The sequence below is a fragment of the Lasiodiplodia theobromae genome (genome assembly GCF_012971845.1).
Source record: "Lasiodiplodia theobromae strain AM2As chromosome Unknown scaffold_11, whole genome shotgun sequence".
In the NCBI taxonomy this organism is placed as follows: domain Eukaryota; kingdom Fungi; phylum Ascomycota; class Dothideomycetes; order Botryosphaeriales; family Botryosphaeriaceae; genus Lasiodiplodia; species Lasiodiplodia theobromae.
In genome coordinates, this window is record NW_023336311.1 from 257,892 (window position 1) to 285,202 (window position 27,311).

The 27,311-nt window shown below is 53.5% G+C and overlaps 7 protein-coding genes across 7 annotated transcripts; 4 read left to right on the forward strand and 3 right to left on the reverse strand.

Moving 5' to 3' along the window:
- Positions 1-206: 206 nt before the first annotated feature.
- LTHEOB_4200 (Heterokaryon incompatibility protein) lies at positions 207-2,651 on the reverse strand (the record flags this gene model as incomplete). Its single annotated transcript, XM_035513209.1, has 3 exons — positions 207-963; positions 1,021-1,870; positions 1,931-2,651. 3 exons carry the CDS (start codon positions 2,649-2,651, stop codon positions 207-209), a joined length of 2,328 nt encoding a protein of 775 aa, XP_035374904.1.
- A 4,556-nt stretch (positions 2,652-7,207) lies between these two features.
- On the forward strand, positions 7,208-8,452 carry LTHEOB_4201 (Short-chain dehydrogenase/reductase SDR; the record flags this gene model as incomplete). The annotated part of the gene is made up of 4 exons (XM_035513210.1): positions 7,208-7,292; positions 7,387-8,067; positions 8,132-8,272; positions 8,328-8,452. 4 exons carry the CDS (start codon positions 7,208-7,210, stop codon positions 8,450-8,452), a joined length of 1,032 nt encoding a protein of 343 aa, XP_035374905.1.
- Positions 8,453-8,889: 437 nt separating this feature from the next.
- On the forward strand, positions 8,890-9,707 carry LTHEOB_4202 (C-8 sterol isomerase; the record flags this gene model as incomplete). The annotated part of the gene is made up of 4 exons (XM_035513211.1): positions 8,890-9,184; positions 9,241-9,267; positions 9,316-9,425; positions 9,480-9,707. 4 exons carry the CDS (start codon positions 8,890-8,892, stop codon positions 9,705-9,707), a joined length of 660 nt encoding a protein of 219 aa, XP_035374906.1.
- An 832-nt stretch (positions 9,708-10,539) lies between these two features.
- LTHEOB_4203 (Lysophospholipase plb2) lies at positions 10,540-12,345 on the forward strand (the record flags this gene model as incomplete). The annotated part of the gene is made up of 2 exons (XM_035513212.1): positions 10,540-12,064; positions 12,200-12,345. The coding sequence occupies 2 exons, from the start codon at positions 10,540-10,542 to the stop codon at positions 12,343-12,345; spliced, it is 1,671 nt and encodes a 556-aa protein (XP_035374907.1).
- A 161-nt stretch (positions 12,346-12,506) lies between these two features.
- Positions 12,507-14,695, reverse strand: LTHEOB_4204 (uncharacterized protein; the record flags this gene model as incomplete). The annotated part of the gene is made up of 4 exons (XM_035513213.1): positions 12,507-13,838; positions 13,910-14,181; positions 14,235-14,270; positions 14,329-14,695. The coding sequence occupies 4 exons, from the start codon at positions 14,693-14,695 to the stop codon at positions 12,507-12,509; spliced, it is 2,007 nt and encodes a 668-aa protein (XP_035374908.1).
- Positions 14,696-15,514: 819 nt separating this feature from the next.
- On the reverse strand, positions 15,515-16,514 carry LTHEOB_4205 (uncharacterized protein; the record flags this gene model as incomplete). Its single annotated transcript, XM_035513214.1, has 2 exons — positions 15,515-16,308; positions 16,355-16,514. The coding sequence occupies 2 exons, from the start codon at positions 16,512-16,514 to the stop codon at positions 15,515-15,517; spliced, it is 954 nt and encodes a 317-aa protein (XP_035374909.1).
- Positions 16,515-17,089: 575 nt separating this feature from the next.
- On the forward strand, positions 17,090-17,638 carry LTHEOB_4206 (Dynamin family protein; the record flags this gene model as incomplete). The annotated part of the gene is made up of 1 exon (XM_035513215.1): positions 17,090-17,638. One exon carries the CDS (start codon positions 17,090-17,092, stop codon positions 17,636-17,638), a length of 549 nt encoding a protein of 182 aa, XP_035374910.1.
- Positions 17,639-27,311: the final 9,673 nt, after the last annotated feature.

Below are 27,311 nucleotides of genomic sequence, written 5' to 3' on the forward strand. Positions count from 1 at the left end.
CCAACTACAAACTATCTCGCCATTGTACATTGACCTTTGTACTATAACCTCAATAAAGAATTGAGAACTGGATCGGAACAGCACCGATACGAATTGCAATATCTTGACGCTTAAACCTGGATAGTCTAAGCAAAACTAAGCAAACCTATCCCTAGATTCATGAAGAGACGAAATGTTCGGTAAGCTACAGCAACTTAGGCTCTGCACTACACGATTGTTACTTCTTCTTTGATCCAGCCGTCTATCTCATCATCCTCCCACACTCTGCCCCGCCGCTCAACAGCATCACCTATCTGAAAACTTCCCACTCTGATATAAGAATCACTTATTCCGCCAATCGGCCAAAGAAGAAGACCTTCGAAGACCCGACAACCGCCAAGCAGAAAGAGCTTGAACTTGCTCTCAGCGTTGGACTCTTCCTTATCGTGTTCATTAGGGATCCAGTTCAGGAAGAATCTGATGGAATTATCGGAATGGTCCAGGGGCTGATCTGTTCTATACGGCGTCTCCCAATAAGCTTGGAAGTTGCAGGGAGGCTTTTCGGAAACAGGATGGAATACGCCATCAGTCGGCTTACTCGGGCAGCCACGAAGGAAACCCCGAAGTGTGATGCTTGATCCATGCTTGACGGCAATCATGGCATCTTTGACATTGTCTGGAGCCTCAACCTGATGGCACTTGACCGAGAATAGGTCTCGAACAGGGTCTTGGGGGACGCTGATCCGAATATGCCGATCGCACGAAGCCCAACTCCAGGATGGTGCAGCGTAGAGCTGCGATGTTTTGTCCAGGAATGGGCGTGTCAGTTCCCTGAAGGAAACACGAGGCCCCAAGTGGACTATCCAGAGAAGTTGTGACGATAGCAAAGAGGAAAGCCATATCCCCGCAGCGTACTCCATCGGCCCCTCCACGCCCTTCAAGGCTCGAATCATCGACTTGGCAAAGCCCGACACAGCAGCAAGTCTGTCGGTCCCTTTGGTTAAGCTTCTTGCAGAATAATCAGACACCCATTTCCCCCACATCTTATACGTCTCTCTCCGTTGTGGACATATCTTGTGCCATTTGGTCTTGTAAACTCCATCTTCGGAGACGATGCGATCATGGCAATCCATAGAGATCATGCAATCTCCAAAAACCAGTAGTCTCGGGCTCAGAATCTGCTCCTGCCAGACCCAACCTCGAGTGTTCCATTTCGAGGACCGTAAGTTTGGATCGAGCGCATTCGTGTATATGTCCTGCTCGAAGAGGTAGATGGAATAGTGACCGGATACGTTGGGGTCCAAAGAGGACTGGAAGGGTAGTCCATCAAGTTGTTTCCTCTGGCCGAACAGACTACCATTGCATGAAGTGGCGGTGGCAGCGCCAATGGTTAGCCAGGAGTGCGCGAATATGTCGGCCATCTTCCCAGATTCTGTGGCCCAATCTTCTTTACTATCTTGGATGATGCAAAGCGAATCGATCCAGAGATATCGGATGCCTAGTGTCCTGGTTACGGCTATCGTATCGCGGAAAAGCAGCGGCAAAGTGTCCAGCGGCATTCCTCTCTTGTGATTGTCGATCGTGCATGAGGTAGTCTTTATCGGCAGCTTTTGACCCCAGCAGTAGCTCAGGCAAATGTATCGAAAGTCGCAGTGTGAGTCTTGCTCCAGGTTTTCCTTGGTTTCGATCAAGATTGGGTCAAAAGTCTCATCGGCGCCGAGGTCTAGGAGCCGCTTCGGCACAAATTTTTCTTGCTGCCACTGCTTGCAGCCGTCGACACCGCTCTCGCAGTCTCTGATCCAGCCTTGGATCATCTCAGCTTTGGCCTGGGATAGCCCTGCTTCGGTATCCAATGGAGACTTCTCTACACCGAGCCAGTCTCGACACGGACCTATAGTGCCGCTGTGGTAAGCACGGATATCGATTGAGGTTACGTCGCAAATAGGCTTACCTGGATCCATTGCAATTGGTAGCTGGATATCCTGTTGTCCACGATGAATTTTTGGGTGTTCGACGACAATATACAGCGAATCCAAATGGCCCCTGACCACTTCATGCCATCCATTCTCCTGGCTTCTGTACCTCCTCATCCCCGACCAACTGTGCTGAACCGAGTACCAGATCTCCGCTTCTGGCTCGCACCACCACTCTAATTTCTCATAGTACTGGGTGAAAAGTGCCTTGAGGAAGCCGCAAAACTGGCAACTTTCGGAGAGCTCCGGTAGGGAAGGCGGCGTGGCGCGCCGTCTTTCTCTGTTTTCGGGGTTCCCGCGCCACAAGAACCGTCTCATTTGTTCTCCATTCTTTGCGTACTCAATTGGGAGAAATTTGTCCGGATTTTTGATCGTGAAACACAACGTATTTTGGAAGCCGTCCCAAGAGTCCCCAAGGAAGCCTCCGTCGCGACCGTCGTCGACGTGTAGCGAGCGAGCGCAGAAATCACAAAGGTCAGGTGTGCTCGGTCCTTGGGCTTGGCTGGCCTCTGCGTATGTAGCCGTAATAGAACCATTTTCCCCGTGAAACGGCATCCGGGGAGTGACTCTTTTGGAGGGTGCCACCGTCTTTGCTTCCTGGCCCTGCTCTTCGAGGATCACCGCACTTCGTTTTCTGGGACGCTGTATTTGCTCATCGGGCGTGAGCTGCTTCTCTTGGACCCAGTCTGGCGGAGCCATGGTTGTCGTTGGGTAGGTATGGAAACGCGTCGGATGCGAATACAGTGTTTAGAAAGGGCGTACTTAAGTAAGGCTGCCAAAATGTGAGGAAGCTTGAGCTGAGGTTTGGTTTCATGAGCGAAGGCGCGGAAAGAACACTGGATGCTGCGCCACATCGTGTGCCGATCGAGGCTTGAGCTTGTCAACCCTCATTGGTTGGTCGCTATTATAGCACTTTCTTCAGCTAAGCAGGGTTCAAATACAATGATTCAGGCGGAAGGTGGCAAGACAGTGGCTGCTGCCTTGCCGCACGGACAGTTGCATGAAAAGTCGCTTCCGCCCTGGCACAGATTTTGGCAGCGATCGGCGGCTGGGGCTTTTCAATGTACAGCCCCTTCTCGCAGCCGATAGCTAGCGCGAAGAACAGCAGGGGTGTAAAATATAGCGTAACTATGCCCCCAGCTCTGCCTTGGAAAAATCAACATATGTAAGTATTTGAAGCTATTGTCCGTACGTATATGTAGAATTTTTAATTCGACATTCTCATCCGGACGATAGCGTCACCTACCCACGACATGAGGAAAAAACAAATCCACGCTAGCCATCGGCCGCGAGAGGGGACTGTATGTCTAGGCAACAAAGTGCACAGCCTTACCCCTCATGTCAGCAGTGCCCACCCGCCTACATATTTCTTTCAGCGTGACCTTCCTACAGGTCCCCAAACTCTCCAACTCAATTCCATTACAACTGCATCTGCCTCAACTATCACTCAACAGCAGACACGAGAAAGCCATGGCCGCTCCGAGTGCTCAAACCTTCGACTTCTCCTTATACGAGTACACGAGTCTTCCCTCTCCATCCTCCATTCGCCTCCTCAGCCTGGTGGATGACAGCGGCTGTCCGCAGTGTTAGATATTGACCCAAAGAGGCAAGAATATGTTGTAGGAAAGTGGAAGAAGGAAAGGTAAGTTTTTCTATTAGACTACAGGATAATGACTGAATATATATACATGAAGAGTGAAGCTTGAACACGTGACTAGCATGTGACTTGCTACTTCAACACGCAGAAGGCGAAAATATGCGGCAATCGAGTCATGTAGTACACTTTGAAGACAGTGGACCTCAACGACGATCCAGATTATGATGCACTGTCGTATACCTGGGGAAATCCATATCCCATGATGGGACTTTTTGAACCTTCAACTGAGTACGCGACCACGAATCGATGGCCGATCGTAGTCAACGGCAAGCTTTTTTACATAACCAAAAATCTTTTCGATGCCCTGGCTCAACTGAATCCGGGTACAACATTGCCAGATGTGCACGAGAGGTATCGTCCTTTCAACAAGACTGAGCTTATCAGGGCGTCGGAAGAGGGACGGGGTGCCGATGTCCGAAGTCAACTCGATCATGGCGCCATGGTCGATGCTAGGGATATTTTTGGGGAGACCTAATTGCACTATGCGGCGGAGAATGGACACTTTGCCATTGTTGAAATGCTGCTGCAGTCAGGCGCCGACGTAACACTCTTAGATTTGAAAGCTCGGACACCATTAGCTTGTTGCCTACAGCGAGAACGTCGTGAATCGAAGAAAGTAGCTGAAAAGCTCAAGGATCCCGCAACCTTGGCAATGGAAAAAACCCACACCAAAGCCGAGAGCGAGTGGCTGGTCTCTCCAGCGACCAATCTGGATCGATGCTGTCTGCATTAATCAAAACGACATCCCGGAGAGGAACGCACAGGTAACCATGATGGCTCGCATTTACAGATCCGCTCAACAAGTCAAGGTCTGGCTCGGTCCAGAAGAGAAACATACTCCCAGTTGGATTGATCGATTGGCGGCTGACAAGAACGGAAAATCAAGAGATCCCACGGAAGGCCTTCTGGCCGCGTACGCCGTTGCCCATTCACATGCACTGGTATCGAGTTTTGAGAATGACGAAAGTCAGATTAAGAGATTGTTTTACAGGGCTTGGTTTAGCAGAACATGGATCATCCAAGAGTTGGCCTTGGCGAAGTCTGTCAAGGTTCTGTGCGGCACGCACGAGTTTGACTGGACTTATCTCCTTGAGCACGTCTTGAAGGATCTAACCGTCTTCACAAACACTTGTGATATCAGGCGCGTTAAAGACGTGAATGTAAAGTCCATGTTGGGAACAGACGCAAAGCCTTGTGTTCTCGCAGACGCTTGGGTCCGAGAAGGTGCAGGGTCGACCGAAAGGCAGCATTCTGCCCGCACAACCGACTGCGTTCAAGGCAAAATCCTTCCTGGCGTTGACATGCGTCTCAGTTTCCCGATACTCATGGCCCTTACACGAGACTTCCAAGCATCTGATCCACGAGACAAGATCTTTGCCATATTGGGTCTGGCACGATTTTCTGGTCATCAGAGAATCACAGTTGACTATTCTCGGTCTGTTGTAGACATTTACACGGAGTTTGGAAGAATCTTCGTCGAAGCGTCTGGCAACAATGAGTTCCAAGACACCAATACCGGAGAGATGCAAGATCTGGAGCCCCTCGAAGGATTATCATTCGTTCAACAGCCGATTATTGAACACGATGTGTGTTATCACTGCACAAGCTTGCAAAAGACACCCGATCTTCCCTCTTGGGTACCAGATTTCAAGAACCCACTCGTTACGCCACCGCTGTTTTGTAAACGGTTTCAGACCGCTGCAAGCTCACAGTACAGCACTTACCAGGCTTCCGATAGGATTTTAAGATTGAGTGGAGGGATTTTTGACCGAATCACAGAAACAGAGGGCAAGTCAGCACGTTCGAGTTCAAGTGGAATCTCAGACAGCCGGACGTGGCTAGACTTGATTTCGAGGCTGGAAGTAACTTACCCCACGGGCATCGATCGCGTCGAGGCGCTCTGGCGGACTTTAACCTTGGATAGGGCTGGGACAAGCAAAGCTGAATTTCGAAAAGAGGTCTGCGAGCAACTGCAAGAAATACGTGCGAAGCTTGGCGGAAACGCCGTGGACTTGGAGTTACTTCAACGCCTCGCCACAACAGCAAACTCGGATCTACTACCTGCGGTTGCCGAGGTTGAAGCCACTACTCGAGAAGATGACGGGACCACGACCACGATTGGTTTCTACACCCGTATGCGACGCCTATTCCGGACAGACAAGGGCTTCCTCGGGCTCGGGCCGGCCTCTGTGCGGGCAGGCGATCAGGTCTGGATTCTCGCAGGAGCCCGTGTACCATTTGTGCTCCGGGACGTCTCCACCGAGCACGGCCCCGATAGCTTTGAGTTAGTAGGCGAGTCATATGTCCACGGGATTATGCAGGGTGAGGCCATGGCTGCGGGGGATTTTTACTTTTCCCCAATCAACCTTGTATAGTCAACGTACATACATATGCATAAACTTTTGTCTTGCCGGGCAGATCTGAGTCATCATTGAGCTACAAAAGTTTTTATAGGTATATCTACTCTTTCTCTTTTGATTAAAGTAGACCGACGAGCTTGAAAGTTATCGAACGTATCTCTGCAGAGCCGCAGAAACTGAGACGGAAAATACATTACAACGAGCCCCTCCTTTTCCACAACCATCCTCTCCTTTGAGTTCTACTCCAAGCCAATCATGTAAGCAACACGGCCCGCCCCACCGTTGGTCAGCCCATCTGAATAACATTCTGACCTCAGATTAATGCCATCGAGCGGGGCATTAGAATTTAACCTTAAACGATAAAGATGCAACGGGCGCATTAAACTGTCCGAGAGATGGTGCAATAGCGAACAACCGGACAAACACACAGGCCGACGGAACGCGCCTGGGCCGATTTCCGTTCTCCACTCGGATGGTCGTCAGCGCGACGGCGAAGCAGATGCAGCTCCAGCAGTGCGGATATACTCCTTCTCAAACGTTGTTCTGAAGAGGCTATTTGGCTGTGTCAAATTGACTCAGGCTGGCTCAAATCAACTCGGTGCCCGCACTGCTAACCGGACCGCGTCCCGGTGTAAGAGCTTGGCCGTGGCGATTACCAAGAAGGAATCCTACAGAAGGCAGTCAGACTGATTGCAAGCAGAATATCTAAGCAGGAGCGGCTGGCTAAGCAGGAACGGCGTTCGCGCTTCCAATAACGACGACCGGACGAATGTGCGCACCGCGCCTTGTCGCAGCCACAGATGACGAAACGCTCCTGCCAGAACGTTGGCGAAAGAAAGCCACACGGGCGGGTCTTAGTAAGATCAGATTTGGGTTGTAGGCGGATGCGTTTCTTACCGCGGGGGTTTAAGCGGCCTTTGCGATTGGAAATCCGGTATGGGGTAATTTTCTCCTCCGTGTTATGTCCGGCGGTCCTCGAGACGAGGCGCACCACAGACGACGGCGAATGCACCACGCTTACTGTACTCAAGGAGTGTGGGAGTAGTTTCGGAAGCCGCTACCTCCGTTTTTCGAACGCGATTCGAGGTTGCCTGATATGTTGCCGACTATAAAGTCTGGCAGGCGTTCGTGGAGAGCGATGCATTCAGATCAACAACACCTCCAGCGCTCCAAGAATCGCAATACCTATATCCTGAGAATCAGCTTCACACTTACCTGAAATCACCATTACTCCAACAATGGCTTCCCACCCTGAATTCGGCCACGACACCAAGGCTACTGAGGTAGCAGACGCCTTCCCCAGCCAAATCAAGGGCCGCGTCGGTGAGCCATCTCTTTTCCCCTTCAACCTCCTCCTTCCCTCCTACTGCTTCTCCTCTACTACTCCTCCTCCTCATACTAACACTTCCCCCTCCAGTCCTCATCACCGGCGTCTCCCGCGGCGGCATCGGCGGCGCCGCCGCGCTCGCCTTCGCGCGGCACAGCCCCTCCCTCCTCATCCTCGTCTCGCGCACGCAATCCAAAATCGACGAGGTCGTCTCCGACATCCACGCCATCGACCCGTCCGTCCCCGTCAAGACCGTCCTCGTCGACCTGACCTCGCAGGCGTCCGTCCGCGCCGCCGCCGAGAAGATCCAGGCGCTGACGCCGCGCATCGACGTGCTCGTCAACAACGCGGGCATGTACGTGTCGAAGCGCGGCTACTCGCCCGAGGGCATCGAGCGGCAGCTGGCTGCGAACCACGTCGGGCCGTTCTTGCTGACGAACCTGCTGCGCCCGCAGTTGCTCGCCGCGGCGAAGGACGCGGCGCCCGGCGCGACGAGGATCGTTAATGTGAGTAGTGAGGGGCACCGGATGCAGCCGTTCCGGTTTAGCGACTACAATGGGGAGAAGGTGGTGCAGGAGGAGTTGCCGGAGGAGGAGCGGGTGAACCCGGCGATGAAGGACCACCTGCCGCCGTGGGTGTTGGAGCCGGAGGAGGGGTACGTTGCGTTTTTGGCGTATGGCCAGAGCAAGACGGCGAATGTGCTGTTTTCGGTGGGACTGAATGAGAGGTTCAAGGGGACCGGGGTGGTGTCGTATGTGCTGCATCCTGGAAGTGAGTTTTTTTTTTTTCCCGTCCTGGTTTGGTGGGGGGTTTGTTTGCTGACGCGAGACGATAGCCATCTTCACCGAGGTGCTGAGGGACACTGCGCATCAGAAGGACAATGTCGATGCGATGATGAACGGACTGAACCCCAAGGCCGGCGTCGACGAGGGCGCGGCTACGACGTTGGTTGCGGCGATCGATCCGGCGCTTAATGGTGAGTTTTGACTACGGCATTGTTGGACCGGATGGAAGCTAATTGGGAAACGCAGAGCTGAAAGAGAGCATCTACTTGGATGATTGCCAGATCAACAAGGCGGAGCCTTATGCGATCGATCCGAAGAATGCGGACAGGCTTTGGAAGCTGAGCGAGGAGCTGGTGAAGCAGACTTTCTGATCTGCGGCCCGCGTGTACGATGATTGTCGACTAGTAGCGGTCTTTCCTATTCTTTTTCCAGAGAGCCAATAGATTGATGCCTAATTGCAGAGGATGTCGGTGTGTGGAAGTGAGATGATGTCTGCAGCTGTTGAGATGTTCGGTGTCCGCGGGACGCGTGGGAATTCGTAAGGCAGGCCAATAGCGAGGCGCAGGGTACGTGGTACCTGGTGCCTGGATGGTACGACGCGGAAGCCAACGATCCGAGACTCCGTTTTGGACCCTTTTTGTTGGCACTAGGCGGTGAAGCTTTGACCGGGGAACAGCCGCCAACAAACGCGTCTCCCGTCTCAATCCTTCGCGCGACTTCCTCCTTTTGCGGCGCGTTCCTCGTTATTTACCTGTCAATTGACAAGCACGCGTCTCGTTGTTTACTCTTATCCGCATTCCTCGCGACAATGGCCTCGATCCGCGCTCTCAGCATCGTCGGCCTGCTGGCGGCGCTGCTGTTCCCCGTCTACACCTGGCTGGAGAACAACCTGGAGTCGTTCTACATCTTCGACCCCAAGGACCTGCACGACCTGGCCAACCGCGCCATCACGGCCCACGGCAACGACACTCGCGCCATTGTCAGCTACATCACCACCGAGCTGTCGGGCCGCGACCATCTCACCAGCTTTGTCAACCTGGACGAGGAATGGGTCTTCAACAACGCCGGTGGTGCCATGGGTGCCATGTACATCATCCACGCTAGTGAGTCGCACTTGAGTTTCATGCGACGAGACGGGCTGACAGAGGATTGCGCGCAGGCATCACCGAGTACCTGATCATCTTCGGTAAGCAGTGACAAACGCAATCTACCAACCCGACGCTGACGGCAGAAGGCACCGCCATCGGCACCGAGGGCCACAGTGGCCGCCACACCGCCGACGACTACTTCAACATCCTGACCGGCACCCAGCTCGCATACGTGCCTGGAGAATATGAGCCCGAGGTACGTTTGCAGAGACAGGACACAAATTGGCGGGTCGGCTGACGGAAACAAAAGGTCTACCCTCCGGGCAGCGTGCACCACCTGCGCCGCGGCGACGTCAAGCAGTACAAGATGGACTCGTCGTGCTTCGCCATGGAGTACGCTCGTGGCTGGATCCCGCCCATGCTCTTCTTCGGCTACGCCGACACCTTCTCCAGCACCCTCGACTTTCCCACTCTGTGGGCCACCACCAGGGTCACCGGCCGTGAGATGATCGCCAATCTCCTGAAGAAGAAGCTGTAAATCCATCAATTGGTCGGTTTTGCGATAAAGAAGAAGGAATGCGTCAGCGGCGGCCGAGTGCTGCGGCGTTCCCCGCCAATGCAAGGCACCGCCCACGCTAGGCGCCCACGTGCGACATATCAGCGGAGATGTTTCCTGTACGAATATTGCCGCGGCATCTTCTGGAGTTGGATCAGATGTTGGAATGCAGCTCAAGGCAAGTCCGCAATTTGAGTATTTCAGTCGTCAGTCGACCCCTCCGTATAATAGTAATCAATCTGCCGGAATGTCGGCCCTTCTTATACGCAAACACGCGATCCCTTATTTTCCCCAGCACCGCCATGTTTTAGAATGTTTGAGCGCCTTGACCACATCTTCCTATAACCTCGGCCACCCACATCCTTGCCCGACGACGAGCCCAACGAAGGAACGGAGTAATAACGGGAGTGTCGCCGGGGTGGTCGGACAAATCCCCCCATTTTTTGTTCCCCTCCTGATTACCGATTGCGCTTCTCGACTATTGTATCTCGTTTCCAACGCCCCTTTCGGCATAACGCCGTGTCTATCACTGACGCGTGCGCGTCGCTCCCACGGCACTAGTCGCCGCGTGCTGCGGGACTTGCCAATGATAGGTACGACGGCCCGGCATCTATACACGACCCTAAGTCCGCGTTAGCCGGCCGGCCTTCAGAAGGAGAGCCGGACTTTCAAAGTATATAGCTCGACCGATCGCCCGCCAGTCAGCATGCCTGTTCGTCCTTCGGCAGCGCCATAGTCTCGGGTGAAACAAGCAACGGCCAGCCCGTTCCCACCACCACATCACGACTTTCCTTTTACGGCGACCACCACCACCATGGCCCCCACCACGATGACCAACCTCGGCGCGCTTTCCCTCCTTCTCTCCACCACCGCGCTCGCCGCCACCTCCCCCTACGGCCCCGTCAGCGCATCCTGCCCCGCCTCCACCGCCCTCACCCGCCCCGCCTCCTCGGGCGTCAACACGGACGAGGCATCCTACCTCTCCGCCCGCAAGCCCGCCGCGCAGGCCGCGCTCGCCTCCTGGCTCGCCAAAACCAACTCCGCCTACGCCAGCGCCGACACCGCATCCCTCCCCTCCATCGGCCTGACCGTCAGCGGCGGCGGCTACCGCAGCATGCTGACGGGCGCCGGGCTGATCCAAGGCCTCGATGCCCGCGACAGCAACGCGACGACGGCAGGTCTGTACCAGGCGCTGTCGTACCAGGCAGGTTTGTCTGGTGGGTCGTGGCTGCTCGCGGCGCTGGCTGGTAATGATTGGCCGCGCGTGTCGGCGCTGCGGGACGATTTGTGGATCGCGGGCTTGCAGCAGACGCTGTTCGTGGCGGACGTGGCGAACGGGGGCGCCATCGACGTCGTGGGGGATCTGGCGGCGAAGACCGCCGCCGGGTTTGACGTCGGGTTGACGGATGCGTGGGGGCGGTTGCTCGGGTATCAGATGCTGTATGGGGAGGATGGCGGGGTGGGGAAGACGCTGAGTGGGATCGCTGATGCGGAGGCGTTCAAGGGCGCGGAGGTGCCGTTCCCGATCATCACGGCGCTGGGCGTCAAGACGTGGGAGGGCGATTGCGACCCCGAGGCGGATGCGACGCAGTATGAGTTTACGCCGTACGAGTTCGGGTCGTGGGATGCTGGCGTCGCGGCGTTCGTGGAGGCGCGGTATCTCGGGTCGGAGTTGGTGGATGGGGCACCCGTTGCGAGCGGGACGAACGACAGCGCATGTGTGACGGGCTTCGACAACCTGGGCTTCGTCTTCGGCACCTCGTCGTCGCTCTTCAACGCCGTCTGCCTCCCCGTCAACATCAACCAGACGCAGCTCGGCGAGCACCTCGCCGGCTTCGTGTCGGACCTGCACGAGCTCGTCACGGACGACCTGTTCGCCCTGTACCCCAATCCTTTCTACAAGTCGAACACCTCGGATCTTGTTGCTGCGCAGGAGAACCTGCACCTCGTGGACGGCGGGACGTCGAACCAGAATAACCCCATCTGGCCGCTGCTGCACCGCGGGAAAGACCTCCTGGACGTGCTGATCGTCAACGACAACAGCGCCGATACGGACGACAATTGGCCCAACGGGACGGAGATCCGGAACACGTGGACGCAGGCGAGGGCGCAGTTGGGTGCCGCGTCGAGGATGCCGGATATTCCCGAGCCGGATGTGTTTGTGGCGGAGGGGTTGTATAAGAGGCCGGTGTTTTTTGGGTGCGGGGTTGGGAATGAGACGACGGCGGCGGAGGAGGCGGAGGATCTGTTGACGATTTTGTGGGTGCCGAATAATAACTTTACGTTTGCGAGTAATGTCGATACGTCTAAGTTGCAGTATTCGGAGGCGGAGACGAGGGGTGAGTCTTTTTCTTTTTTTCTGCAAACCTTATCCTTTTCTTTTGCCTTTTCTTCCTCTTTCCCCTCCGGACTTTATACCGCTGTTCTGTGGTACTTCTAAGGACCGTGAGACTGACTGAGATCCGTGTCGACAGGTATGATCGCCAATGGTCAACAAGTGGCAACTCAAGGCGGCGATGCGCGCTGGCCGGCCTGTCTGGCGTGCGGTATTATGGTCAAGAGCGGCGAGACGCTCCCGGACGAGTGCGAGGCGTGCCTGGCCGAGTACTGCTACAACTGAGAGGGGGAGAAACGAGTGGTGTAGCACACCTATCAGGGACGTGCGAACCTATTGATCTGAAGTCAGCCTCGTGTCAATATCATCTTCGGCAAAAAGCGCCATACTATATATACTCCACGGGCATTCCGCCTTGAAAAAAAATAAACACATCATAATGTTTTCTACAGCGGTGCCACTCCACCCGTCGCATGATGCCTACTCAACGGACAGCTCCCCGCATGCACCAACCCGCTCCCCCTCCACTCGACGCAATCCGCACCCGTACTACTCTTCGCCGCGAACCCCCTCTTATCGCAACAATGATGAAACAGAAAACACTTCCACCCCCGACTGAACTCTTCCGACCCGGGGAAATCCGCCATCACGCTCACCGCATACGCCGTCGCCGCCACCGCCGACGAACCACCGGCAGCAGCAGAAGCAGCACCACCCCCGCCGCCAGCCATCATCCACCGCTGCTGGAACGCGTCGATCAGCCGGTCCGCGAACCACTTGAGCAGCACGTTGCCGCCGCCGTGCTCTGCTTGCGGTTTGAGGGAGCAGATTTTCTTGGCGAGGGTCCAGCCGACGGCGAGGGCCCAGATTGCTATTGGTGGTGGTTGGGATGGCGGGGATGAGGACGGGGCGGCGGTGGTGGCCGTGGTTTGTTCGAGGAGGATTAATGCGGCTTGGAGCTGTGTCAGGAGGGTGTAGTTCATGGGCGTGTTGGCGGGGAGGTAGCTGTTCGAGGTCCAGAGGTAGGCGTGGGCGGCGTGGAGCATGACGAGGTCGGTGGGGTGGTGGTGGTAGGGGTGGTCGTGGTCGGCGGTGGCGTGGTGCGGGGAGGGGGCGCTTTGGGAGATGGGAGGTTCGTTGCCGCTGCTGGTGTCGTCGTGGTGGGTGGCGGGGTCGTTGGTATTGGAGGGGGGAAGAGATGCGGAGGAGGAGGAGGAGGACGCAGGTACGTGGGCGGAGGTGGAGGTGGATGGAGGAGAGAGATGGGACGAAGATTCCGATGAAGGATCAGAGGAGGAGGAGGACGAGGCGCTCAGCTTCGCCATCTCAACAAGCAACCTAAACACAGCATCGTCCAGCACAGCAGCCACGGCGTCCCTGCCGGCCGTCGACGACGCCAGCAGAGCCGGCTCCCACGGCGGCGATGCGATGATGCCGACGAGATGGAGGGCGTGGTAGATGCGGTTGAGGGGAAAAGCAGCGCTCTGCCAGTGCGCGGGGAGGTGCGAGAGCGTGCGGGCATGCGTGGCGCTGACGAGCGCCCGGAACCCGCGGGGAAAAGGAGAATGCGCGTCGTCGTCGTCGTCCGTTCCCGTATAGGTCGGTGTGACGGGCTGAAGGGTCGGAAGGAGTGAGTGGGCAGCGCAGCCGTGGTACTCGCACCAGATGATGATGCGTCGGGGCACGCGCGCGAACGTGTCGATGCCGCCGCGCATGCGGATGAGTTCGCGGACGGCGCTGAGGTGGGCGATTGCGGCGCTCTTGTCGCCGAACATGACCTGGAGAGAATGTGCGTGTTGGTGAATGGTGGATGTAAAGGGCTGCTGTTTAGGGGAAGGATCGGCCTTACCGCTGCGGCTCCCATGCCTGCTATTGCAGCGACGTAGGAGTCGGAGATTTTCCATGATGACAGGACCTTGCTGATGGATTTCAGAGCCCGCTCTTTCAGCTGGAAGTGGCGCGTTCTGGTTTTCGGATCAGGGCTGATTGTATCCAAGAGGCGTGCCGTTTCGGCGAGCATTACTAGCAGCGACGTCTCTTCTGCCGTCATTACATCCCATAGCGTATTGCTTCGTCTCACAACGATATGTGGCGATATGTTCTGTTGCTTGATTAAGGGGTCTTTTGCTGAGAATTAGCGGGGCTGTATGGTACGGTTGAGGGCGGATACATACCGTCGACAAGTGGTAAGCCGGGATATGCTTTGAGAACTAATTGTGGGTTCCTCTTAGCCATGTTTGAGCCTTAATCCTCACGGCGGTCACATACAGAATTTAAGGAGCTCATGCATGCCAGGAAAGTTCTTCACGGGTAAGGAGTCGAATGGATCTTCCCCCAACAGGCTCGCATTTAGTAACGGACTCGCTTCTCGAACAGGTTCTTTCTGATCTTCTTTGCGGCCTTGGATTGCGCGCCGCCGTCGGGCCTCGTGTGTCGCGAACATGACCTGAGCGCGTATTTTGCGTTTTTCTTCTCGATTCTTCGTAGTTCCAACATCCACGAACAGGAACGTAGACGGCGCCTTCGGTTCTTCAGAAGAAGATGAGAATGCCGCCGGTGCAGCTCGCGAGAAGGGCATGGTGTCGGATTGGAAGACTGCCATGGAGCTGGATAGGGGGTCCTTCTTCGCACCCATCGTAGCGGCGGTTTGCACCTAGAGGTACCAGCACGCCTGGAGACGTTGATCCTTTTTCGAAGGAGCGATAGTCGCGCAGATAAAAAGCAGCCCAACGGGAATAACCGTTGCACATATAAACGGCTTACGTGCATCCAGGCCGCACATCCGGGTGCCGGGATCGACGCCAAGCTACTTGAATTGGAAGGTGGTCCCACCCAACACCTGCCACACCACGGACCGCACTGTTGCCTAAACACAGGCACCTAAGTCAATTGGCTGTTGAGCACCAGGCAAGCATACTTAAGTCCCTATAAACTTCTTCTCGTCCCGTCAACCTGGGAGATGGGCCCTATTCTTGAAAGCGGGGCACAGCCCCGAATACGAGCACTGCCTTCTGTTGCATTGCTCTCGCCCCCACTTCCCAAAATAACCCTTTCGCAACGTCGAGCTGATTCCCCCCGCTCGTTCTCAGCCCTATCGATGTCTCAGTTCCTTGCCTAAGAACGTCCTGGATGGGCACGTGGCTATCGCCAAGGATCGGCAGCCCGGCCCATCTATTCTGCAAGCCAATAAAGTGGGGTGGGGTAGAAACTTTCATCTGCACGAGAATGTATAATTGTTGATGCAACATTTACTTCCGGATCATCGGTTCAACCACCAATGACACGAGCAGCAAACAAATCCTTCGGTTGCGACACCCCTCTATACATACAACGATCTCAGGTTGATCCGTTTAGTAGAAGTTGCCGCGTACACTCTTTAGCACTTTAGAATACATAACATATTTCTTCTCTCTGGAGCGATAAGAAATGGGATATGCTCCGTGTAACTACTAAATCATTCTGCTTTCGCCTTCACAAACCTCAAATTACCAGCGTCGTCTCTCATCAGCCGTGCCTGCACCTCCCTCGCTACACTATCCATCTCCTGACGGCCTTCAATGCGCCCCACCACGGCGTCTCCGTCCCAACCGCTCACCCCATGGAACAGCAACGGCATCAGCCCCGCTTTCCAGCCCCGGCCTTGTTTGCGACGCCCGACAGCCACGCTCGCCGCCAGAAACGCCGCGCCGGCACCCAAGAGCAGCGCGGGGAAGACGATCCACGGCCACCGCACCTCGACGTATATCTCGGGCGCGAAGGCGGTGCCGGCGTGGCTAGTCGAGTTCGGGCCAACCAAGGTCTGTAGAGTCAAGGCGTGAGCGACGGCGGCGACGGTGGCGGAGGTGCTGCCGGCGTGGGTGAGGAGGCTGAGGCCGGTGTTGAAGGCGGATGGTTCGCGCGTGGTCATGTACTCGGTGAGGGTGAAAACGAAGAAGTCCCTGAGGAACAACTTGATCGGGTAGCCGTCGATGAGCCCGACGGTGAAGTCTTGCTCCGGGGGGATGGACGCGGCGTTGCCGTCCGACGCGTGCATCACGAAGTATTGGTCTGGGATCGAGCTGGTGTACCCGGTGGTTGACAGGCTTTCTTCTTTCCAGAGGTCTGTTTCGTTTACTGAGTAATCGGCCATGGTTCCGTTCACCTTTTTGTGTGTCAATCCACTGATGGAGTAAGGGCTCGAGGTAATACTTGCCACCTTCACGTAGCGGAAAGTCTTTGCGCACCAGCGGAGATCACACTCCGTGATATCTACGTCGGCTTTGTACACGAAGCTCGGCGACCCGAATGCAGTTACCGCGTCCCAAGCAGACGGAATCCGATCTGACTTCGAGAAGGTAGACATGACCTCTGCTTGCCTCATCAAAGACGTCCAACCCCTGTACCGGCCGCGGCGGTCCTTTCTGGAAATGCTGCCACTTCAGCTGGCCCATGCCGGCTGCGACGGCGAGGAGCATCGATGTTTTGGAGACGGTAATGCAGGTCGAGATGAGCGTGTTGGGTGCTACGGCAAAACGTCAATTGTCGAACGGCGCATCGTCCAGGAGTGGGAGATAGGCTCCAGTTGTGACAATACCCCATGTTACGACACAGCGCCTTTCACCCGTGTCTAATTTGACTCATTATTTTATTTAGTGATCGTCCGGTGGCTGCTATGACGTTGATTCCAGGACACCCTACTACATACTACAGCATGGCGAGTTCGCTTTCGGTTACTCGCAAGGCTTGAAAAGCAAGGGCTACCCTGGCTTCTCCTCGGAGTGGATGAGGAAGCTGTGGTGATGCCTTTTCATTTTCTCTCCTGGGGTCATAAACCCCTTGTACCCTGGGGTTCAGAACAGGATGGACGTAAGGGGTCGGACCTCAGCGATTTGTGTGTGCAACTTAATTTTCCGACCGCGTGGATGGTTGAGGCAGAACCCCCTTGTTAACTGGATGCGAGGGGTAGGTGGAATGGATTATATATCGTAGAACTACACACGGCCTGGACAAACCTAGCTCCTACAGCCCCGTCACCCAGTATTTCATCATCATGACCCTTTTCTCCGCGCCCCCCATTGCGGATCCCGACGATGACAATTCAACCACCTACACGGCCGCCTCGACGCCCCCAGAAAGCGACGCCACCGGCCTCCACGATGACTACGATCCCATCCCCATCACCGCCCAACCAACGAGCTTGCTAACACCCCAGCCCGGACGCACCTGGCTCATCAGGGCCGTGTCGTCGGGCGAAGTGTTGACACTGCACGGAGGCAGGATCATTCTCTCTCAGCCCGCCGATCGCGCGTCGCACTGGGACTGCGTCGAGACGAACGGGTGGCTGGGGTTCCGGAATGGCGTTTCCGGAGCGTATCTGGGCCGCGATTGGTGGCTACACTTGCGTTGCTCGACTGGCTGGCACCAGCTGTGGGAGCGATTTCACGTTCGAGCGAGGCGCGAGGGTGTGGGGAGCGTGTTGCTAATGGAGTATTGGGGGCTGAAGCGCGTGGGGTGGAAGGTTGACGGTGGGGTAAAGATTCTGGCTGTGATTGAGGATTGGGAAGCTGATGAGATTGTTTGGGAGTTTGTTGAGGTTTAGTGTGTGGAGGAGGGGTGCTTGAGATTCGATGCCCTTTTGAATGAGACCGGGAGCGTTGGTTGGCTTGAGTTGGATTGAACCTTTTCCTCCTGTTTCTCTGTACACCGCCTGCCGCGTGCGTGCTATGCTGAGCGTCTATTGACCCTCCTCAAAGTTTTACACCGAGACGACGACTCACAACAACGGGAGCTGGGTCTAGGTGAGCGACGAGATCAAAATTCATGGAGATTTAACGAAGGTAGCGCTGGACAATATCCAAAGAATTCAGCTATAACATTTCGGGGTGTTGCTCCGAAGATATAGTCAGCATTTTTGACGATAAGGAGATCTCCGCCACTAATTTTTATTGCCTTTTGGTGGCGTTTGACCTCTGCAAGAATTCCATCAATTTTTCTGGTCTTCTCTTACAGCGTATCAGGAGTGGGTATCAGGAGTGGAAACAATATCCTATCGGCGAAACACCACAAGGCGAAGGGCTGTTGACGGTTGGAGGTAACGAGCCAGCCAATTTTGAAATCACACTTGTATGGCATTTCCATGTATCAAATCCAGGTGTGCTCCGCTAGCTTATGTGTCTCGTTGGATCAGTACCTGTTGTGCGGACAGTTTTGACGTGCGCTCATCGGAAGAACGACCACGCTACCGTGCTCAACAATACTCATATATTACTCGGCAATTGCACTGTTAGTCATGGGTGTGATGGTCTTTGTAAGGGCCAATCAGGTTGTTGACAATTGTGTTGAAGTTGCTTTGCGGATCGTGTGACTGCTTATTATCGGCATATGCACGAGCTGCGCCATGTTCACAGCTCACGGGAAGGCATCGGCAGGGCCGCCTTGGTACAGAGCTCGATCAATCATTTCTTGAGCGTGTAGTTGTCGGCCATTGACTGTTACGTGGCATAGCAAAGTGGGTCTAGTTCGAGCAATGGCGGTTGTAGCCGGTGTGGGGCCGCCAGCTGCAGGGCTGTAGCCCCGCTCAAATGGACTGATCCGATCGGCTATTCATCTTCTTACGACCCGATGATACTGAGGCAAACGGAAACCTAACGGCGCTGAAAAGCAGGCGGTGTTTGAATTACCTCATGCCGGCCAGTCACACAATCGCCATATATATTCATGAATATAGATTGAGCTCTCTATACTAGATAGCGTCTCTGTAACTATCCCGCTCATTAATTCGCACACGACCTATTGCTATAAGATATCTGAACTGACCATCCTGACAGTGCGTATAGGTAGCCCACAGCACGCATAAGATGTAAACCTACCGGGATATACATTAGAACTCCCCAGTTGTGAGCACTCGGTGTAATAGGTAACTCGCAGCCGGGAAACTACTCCGTACAGACTCCACTCCGAATCCCGGCTGACGAGTCATATCCCGGTGCCCTCAGGCGTGACTGCGTGTCTACGGTGGGTCGAATTCTAGTTAGGTGCTGACAGGCCCCACGCCAACGTGGCGTCAGCATACTTGACTGTTCTTAATCAATACCTGTCACCAAATCCTCCGTCCTCGCCCATATCGTGCCTTTCAGTCTTCTCTGCTAACATACGAAAATATTCTCGCGATGCCACCAACGAAACCCGACCCAGCCCGACTGATCTGTTCCTTTTGCGATAACTTATCCAAGCCCGGCAACACTGAAGTCACCCCCGAAATCAGGCATCAGTTCTTCCATAAAGAATGCTCAAGCTGCACACCCCAGCAAGACCTAACTTTATGCGACTTTTGTCAACATCTACGGGTCAGCCACCTTTTTTTCTGTGACTTGACTACGTATGACGACTTTTTGGATCTCGAAATCACCAGCTATTTCGATCTCAGTATATCACCGTCACAGAGTTGTCCCTTTTGCCAGCTCCTAACGTACATCACCGACTTGGGGAAGTCCTATTTTCCCGGAATCAAAGAAGAAATCAACAAGAGATGCATAAAGACTTACTTACGTCTGATTTGGGATCCCCATGATGGACAAATGCGTTTGGAACTTTGTGTTGGCTTGGTATTTTACCCCATTTTGCTTGCCGAGAAAATCTGTAGGTGGAACAAATCCCTGCATGCCCTGGATTTATACCAGCGTCTTATGACGGGCTGTAACAGAGCCCCATTGCATGTGGGCAAAAAGGTGCGATGGGATCAGGTTTGCGGATGGCTGAAAGAATGTGCGAACCACCATCATAAGTGCTCAGAAAAGCGTCTAAAATTAGACGAACGGCTGAAAAGGCTTCCTGATGGTTTCATGTTGATTGACGTGAAGGAGCGAAAGATTGTAAACGGGGACAAAGGCTTTCAATTTGTCGCATTGAGTTACGTTTGGGGGAACAAGCCGAATGATGCGAAACTGAGAGCTACAGAGAAGACGATAAAACGCCTACGATGCAGGAATGGTGTTGCAGCTCATGAGCTTCCAGCAACTATCGAGGACGCTATTCAGATCTGCATCAAACTTGGCGAACGATATCTCTGGGTGGACCGCTTGTGTATTGTCCAAGACCATCACCAAAGCAAACAACATCAAATCAGCCGTATGGCGAGCATATATGCATCGGCTTCATTCGTCATTGTTGTCACCGAAGGTAACATGGAGTCTGGAATTGCGGGGGTCAGCCACGAGCGGCCAATACAACATTTCCAACCTGTTTCAGGATCCATGTTCTCCTACGGCTTGCCTAGTATGGGGGAAAGCATAGAGCATTCCAGATGGGCAACACGCGGGTGGACGTATCAAGAGGCCGTTCTTGCCAGCAAGAAGCTTTTCTTCACTTCAAACCAAGTCTACTACATGTGCGAATGCACGATCAGATCGGAGAACATCGACGAGCGTTATGAGAAGACATCCTTCACAGAAAGGTCCATGAGCCTACATGCTGGGGTTGTAAATCTTTTCGATAATTGGGGGCATCACCTGGAAGCCTACACAGCTCGCAGTCTCAGTCACAGTTCAGACATTTACAACGCCTTCATCGGAATCTGCTCTGCAATCTACATTGAGGACGACCCATTATTATGCGGCTTACCGCGACAGAGCTTCAACCAGGCGCTCCTGTGGTCCTGTACCAAACCTGCCGAGGACGCTCCGCCCCACCAGGTCCGTACTCCAGAGAAGGACGAACAACTGCCCAGTTGGTCTTGGTCATCTGTTATCGGGAAGGTTTCTCTGAACGAACACGATACAATGACATCCGAGTTCTGTGGGAGCCTTGTAGAATGGGCTGTCAAAAGATCTGGCAAAAGCCACCTGGAACGGATATGGTGTCCAGACGATCCACAAAACGAGGTTCCTCCAAATCATGAGCAACTCAACATGGCTATTGCTTGGAGCCAAGGATGTCTCAAAAAGCCTTGGCCCCTCCCCGAACTCTTTGAACTCGAATTCTCTTCACTTAACGAATTAATGAAGACTCGGCGCATTTTTGCGCAAGATCACATTCAAGAATGGGAGGATTCTGGTGAAGAGCTGCAGAAGGAACTGCTAAAGAATCGCCGGCTACTAGATAAGGTGCTTCTAGTATCACGCGCTCAGACGGCCCATTTCAGGTTGAAAAAACACAGGCCTCACTTCAACCCCCGTCATCACCTTAGAGACCCAAAACACCACCTCTTGGAGGTAGTCGATGAAGAAGGTCACTGCATCGGCATGATGGCAGAGAGTGAACCTCGGGTGAAGGGCGAAGTGTGGTCCTCTATCGAATTGGACGTTTTCGAGTTTGTTGCTCTTTCGATAAGCTGCTACGACCGTTACCACACCCCGCTCCGGAGCGTACTACAACGTAACGAACAGCTTCTCAAAGACTGGCAGGATTTGAAGGATTACCGCAAGCGTAAAGAGGAGCCACGTGGGATATTTTGGCAAAGAAGTCGAAACCTCACTTTCTATGACAGACACGGCGTCCCCCTTGAACAAATTCCGGTCGTGAACGTCATGCTTATCGGAAGAGACCCGCGTCACCGTCATCTAGCCCACCGGGTTAGTGTTGGCTGGATTCTACTCACACAGTGGGCTAAAGCGGAGCGGCAGTTTGAGACGATTATTTTGGAGTAAATGCTGTGGTGGTCATGTCTGTTCTACGATGGTTTCCTGCCTAAATTGCCTTTTCTTTTACACTAAGTACCTTTTTCCAGTGTACTGTAGGATCAATGTAGACATTGCCGAATAATTTCCTTGTTGGGTCATTCAAATCCGCGTATCCACAACCTACGTCTTCCAAACTCTTGGATCCCGCCCAACCCCCTCCCAAACCCCCTCCCCCCATCCCCCCTTCCAACACCGACACCGAAACCGACACCCCCAACCCGACACCTCCCCCACAAACCCCCACAGCAGCCACTCCTCCCTCTCCGCCCTCAACACCATCCCTCACAGCCTCACAGCACCTCCATCCGCGCCACGCACCCATCCACGCCTGCAGGAAACCCGCGCGCGTCGACACGGGAGCCATCGCGGCGCGGGCCGGACGCGGGCGCGCGGCACGTACAGTACTGCCGGCATGCTCACCGTCACCGACTAGCAGCAGCAGCCCGCACGGGGGGGAGGGCGCGTTGGGCGGAGCGGCGGCGGGGTAGAGTGCTCGAGGAGTGAGTGTGCCTGCGCGTAGGTGGAATGAGTGATCGTGGGTGGTGGATGGTGTCGAGCTGCTGGCTGTTCGGTGTGAGGTTGAGGGGAGATGGGGGAGGTGTGGCAGACGTCTCTGGGATTGGTGTTGGAGGGGTCGCGCTTGGGTGTGCGGGACGGGTGGGCGCGGGTGCGGAGGAGGGCTGGGGAGGTGGGAGGGGCTGAGGAGGAGGAATGTGAGGGGCGTGGTGCCTGCGTGGTAGCTGACATCTGGATCGACGATGTGTATTGGATGCACTGGATCAGTGGTATAAGGATTGAGAGGATGGCTAACCGGGAGGTGGCTGTATACGCTGCTCAAGACGACTAGGCTACAAACGAAGCTGGTACATTACTTAGTGCAACAAATTGTTTCCATTTACCCAGTGTGACCCCTGAAGCTATTGGGTTATCCAGTCTACCTTTATATAGCCTTTCAGCGCATTAATCAACTATGGTGTTTTGACTTATGTGTTTTATTGGATTAATATATTATTCCTCGGTACGTATAAATATGACGTACGCGCTTCCTGGGAAGTAATGTTACAAACACCCTCAACTGATATGTTTTTCAGTCAATGAGCTGCGCCCTAAAGGGGTGATACCATCCAGAAAAGCTAACCATGTTGTCTCCGGTTGTGTCGAGCTTGCGGCACTAGTTGTGCGTGGCTGCTTATGGGGCGTACATGTGGGTTCCATATCCGGCCGCTTGCATGTACGCACTTGCAGCGGCCAGTTCAGCTGTCCAGCCACTTTGATCTGCTCATTGCTTAACATAAGCGTTGCGTGCTATGGAGCTTGCTATTGGCGTCTGTCTAGTCGGGAGCCTGATCCGCTATCGAGTGGTATATGTCAGTCCCTGCTCAGCGACAACTTTTGACTTCAGGAATCAGATTTTACGCTCGCCACCTCTTGTATACGTCTTAGTCCTACGGGAACATATATATTCACGCTTTTTCTTTCCTGAACTTCTACGCTACTACGATTCCATGCTCTCCCGGATTCCTCAACATTTTCTTCCACCGTCGACCAGTTTCTACATCCACGCGTTATTATATCAAATGTAAAACGAAACCTGTCTCATAGCAGGCTTGATAACTACACAGGTAATGCTATTCGCATACGTGTTGACTGAATTGACTTAGATAGAGCTGTGGGGGCCTGCAGTCTTGTGTTACCCGAGGATGCGGCTGAGGTGAACATTCGCTTGTATGAAAACGCACTGACGTACGATGCGGGGCTCTGTTTCGCCGCGCTGTACAAGATTCATTGTCAGAGTTCCATACAAGAGTCAACTCAGCTGTTCTTTGAAGTCGCACCGTTACGCCCGTAGCAATGTGCGTAAGCACATATCGTAAGACTGCTAGACACTCTGACGTCAAGAATAGTCGCATACCCAAGTCTCAACCCGTCACTAGTTTCGATCTATCAAAAGCCCTGCCGATCCTCCCAGTATTGCCGTCAACTGCGTCTGGCAAGTCTAGTATACTAAAATATCAAGACATCGTTAGGCCCCTCGTTCGAAGGATTTATTGTTATGGCGCTAGGCGTCGGTTACATGGGGTGCTGCACGACCTTCTTGCTTTGTTAGTAGCAGATTGTCTAGCAGAATAGTAAGAACACTCGGTAAGCGCTAGTTGAAGTCAATTATTCGTGCTCTGCTTATATGAACAGTCTTCGAAATCTTTGTGATATCTCGTGTGTGATGCGCTATCCAGAAGTTTCCGCCTTTTCGACCTGAGCTCGATTTCGAACTATTGAGAGATTCTTGATTGCGTTAAATATGCCACCCATTATGCATACTTTAAAAGCTGCGTTACTCATCCTGACGGCTGGCAGCCGTGCTTTTCTTCTCACGACCACGGTCTCCACAACACCATTGGCGTCGACCCCCCGATCCACAGTTAGCCCTCCACCAAAACCAAAGCTTATACCACAAAAGCGACAGTTGAGTTTCATCGATCCCAATTTTATCGGATGGTATAATGGCCATTCTGGGTCCTGTAATATAATGCACTACCTCTTTTACGCCGTTCCGAAGTACTAACGTATCTGTCGAATAGATGAAAATATGAATTGTGGGCTCGATACATGGTCAATATCATCACGATGGGGAGCCTGCGTCAGCTTGCCAAATGGTGACTGGCCTTCTTCAACAGATTGTGATGATGTAACGTGGTAAGGACCGCGTAGAAAGACTGTAACAGCACCTAATAGCTAAATATTGATTCAGTGATAGTGGATTTAGCTGCGGAACCTTGACAATTATACAGCAGTCTCCTTGGAGCGGCTCGACTTGGGACTGGCTTAGATGCTGCGATTTTAACTGGATGGCGTGGACGATTTATCGTGAAGTAGCTCTAAGCACCACGCCATCTGTTCTTCGTAAGTCCCTGACTCTGTGGTTGGCGGAGATACATACTAATATCCGCTCTACTCAAGAATCGATAGAAACAAATACCCCGATAGCCACTACAGCGAGCCCATTCCCAGCCGCCTCTATAGCTAGTCCATCTTTAGTACTCCCTACAAGCGGTCTATCACAGTCGCCTTCGTCGCCTCCGTCCCCTTCGTCTAATGACCAGTCATGGATAGCAGCAGCCGTCATAGTCCCCGTTGTTGCAATTACAATTGCATGCTTTATCGTGTGGTTCCTACGTTGGAGGCATTCCCGTCAGCAGCAAGACGTGGCAGGGGGAAGGGACGAAGGAGATCAGGTAAACAAGAACGAGGAGCATGGACATTACACTCCAGCGGAGGCATCGGCAGTGCAGCCGTCGTATGAGCTAAGTCAAGCAGCCAGCGTAGACCGGTCGAGACGCACTGTGGAACTACAAGGTTGATCCTGATGAGGCAAGCAGGACAATCCACTCAGGGATAACAGCAATCGTTCAGATGGGGCAGGCCGATACGGACGGAAATTGGATGGCGGCATCATGAATGACGGTGAATTGTCTGCTGAAAGGGCCCTGGGTTCAGGTGATGATGGGGCGGTCCGAAGGTTTTAAGAGGAAGATTGGGCTTAGCGGAAGCACTCCCGTCTATTATCTTGGCTCTAGGACCTCGGCAGAGCTGGAACTCCACTCTCTACAAATCCCCGATTTGAAGCAGCCATTCGCTGCGCCAACAGAATACACGTATGATTCCCATTCTGATATCTTAGTCCTATGCTACCGAATGAATCCGATATGAGCCAAAGCAGAGATGACGTACGTATTCCCTGAAAGCAAGGCTTGAGACCGCATCTGCTCCACCACCTCGCAATAGAACGATTGCGGTCTTAGGTCTTCGAACCCGCGTAAAAACCATCCGTGACCTTTCTCTACACAATCAAACCAAGCAGAAGCCAGTCGACGTTGTGAGTCTTCTACATCAATTTTGCTCGACATGAACAGCATGTTTGCGCAGACCATCTTCCCGTTGGTTGTTGCATAACAGAGCGCCGTCCATTGCCGGTTGTCCGAAAGGTTAACGTCGGCTCGGTTCTTTTCTAAAAGGGCCTGCAAATTTCGTTCCTGGCCATGCTCTGCTGCTACCATCAACGGAGTCCGGCCATTGGCGTCTGGTGTATTAGCTTCAACACCAGCTTTGAGGAGGAATTTGATAATATGATGATTAGCCGCTCTAGTGACATGCGCCAAAAGTGTTTCGCCAAAACGATCTCGAGCTTCCAAATCGAACCGGCCAGAACTGGCACAGTTCTCTATAGTTGTTTGTAAATCGTAGAGGGAATTTGGGGAGTTCCACATGACCGTGCGCATGAGGGGTGTTCGTCCATGAGCATCTTGCAAGTCTGGCCTCGTTCGGGGGCAGTCGACGAACATTTGAATCAGATAGTGATTGTTGGACCGCAAAGCTGCCTGAAACACGGTCATATCATCTCTTATGACCGCATTTGGGTCAAGGCCCGCGTCCAACAAGTTCCCCATCGTAACCTGCCAAACACCCTCAAAGCAGCCAGGGATATCTGGAGCAAATAGCTCTCTAGCAGTGACTCCTACATCCAGAAGAATTTCGAGGCAGTCCTTATTCATCTCGGCTTCCATCAGATATGGTTGCTGCAGGTCTGTTTGCCCGAGTATCTCTGCTCCAGCAGCTCTCAACATGGGAGCTAATTTCTTGTTTTTGCAAAAAATTGCCGTCCAGAGGACAGAGTGTGGATCAGTGTGAGCGTTGCCACAAAAGCGATTCAATTCTGCTCCGGCGTTGATGAAGCATTGGACAAGCTCTTCCCTTTGAAGTATTACAGCAAGAAAGACCGGAGTGTAGGGTTCTGATGAGTCGACATTGACTTCTTCAGTTGTGAGATCCTCCGGTATATCCTCCAAGCTCAGTTCTGGATTTCCAATAAGCGACAGCAATAGAGGCGATTTTCTTGTCTTCTCAGCTCTCTCTAATCCGCGATGTTCCGGGATTTTGGCAAATGCCTGCCGTCCAATGCTTTTCAACGCACTCCTGATGCCGGCGAGTGAAAGAAGGATTACCGTATTAGCACATGCTTCGTCATCTCTCCACACTTCCCAGAAATCATACACGTGGAAGCCATATTCCATGCTATCCCAAGCCTTCCATGGCTTCTCGAATCCCAATGGAAACTTGCGATACTTCTTTTGTTGTTCTTTCTCATCAAGCCCCCAAATTCCCTTGAACCGATTGTCATCTTCTTGAAAGACTTGTCCCATATACGCGTTTGGGCTTCCGTAAAAACTACGGTCAGGTGGGATCGTAAGCACACCAAAGGGTGACATCTCTTTCTCTCTGTCTTTAAGAAGTTCCAAGAGGTCTTTTTGGTCGATATTGTGTGACTCCACGTGCATTATATGCATGAGCCAGTAGTCATGGACGTATTGAGCGAGTGGAAAACGTTCTGCAGCTTTCTTGATCTTGCTGTGATAATCGTCGAAGCCCCCCAAAGCAAATTCCAAAATCTCTGGTAATAAGGCATAATTGAGACAAGACCGAGAGAGGGCAAAGTGACTTTCCCCAACCACAGATCTCGAGTTGGTAGACCCAATGAGTTGTCCAAGGCCACCTCCCATAAGGAGATAATCAGGCACTGATTGGTGGATGAATTGGGCA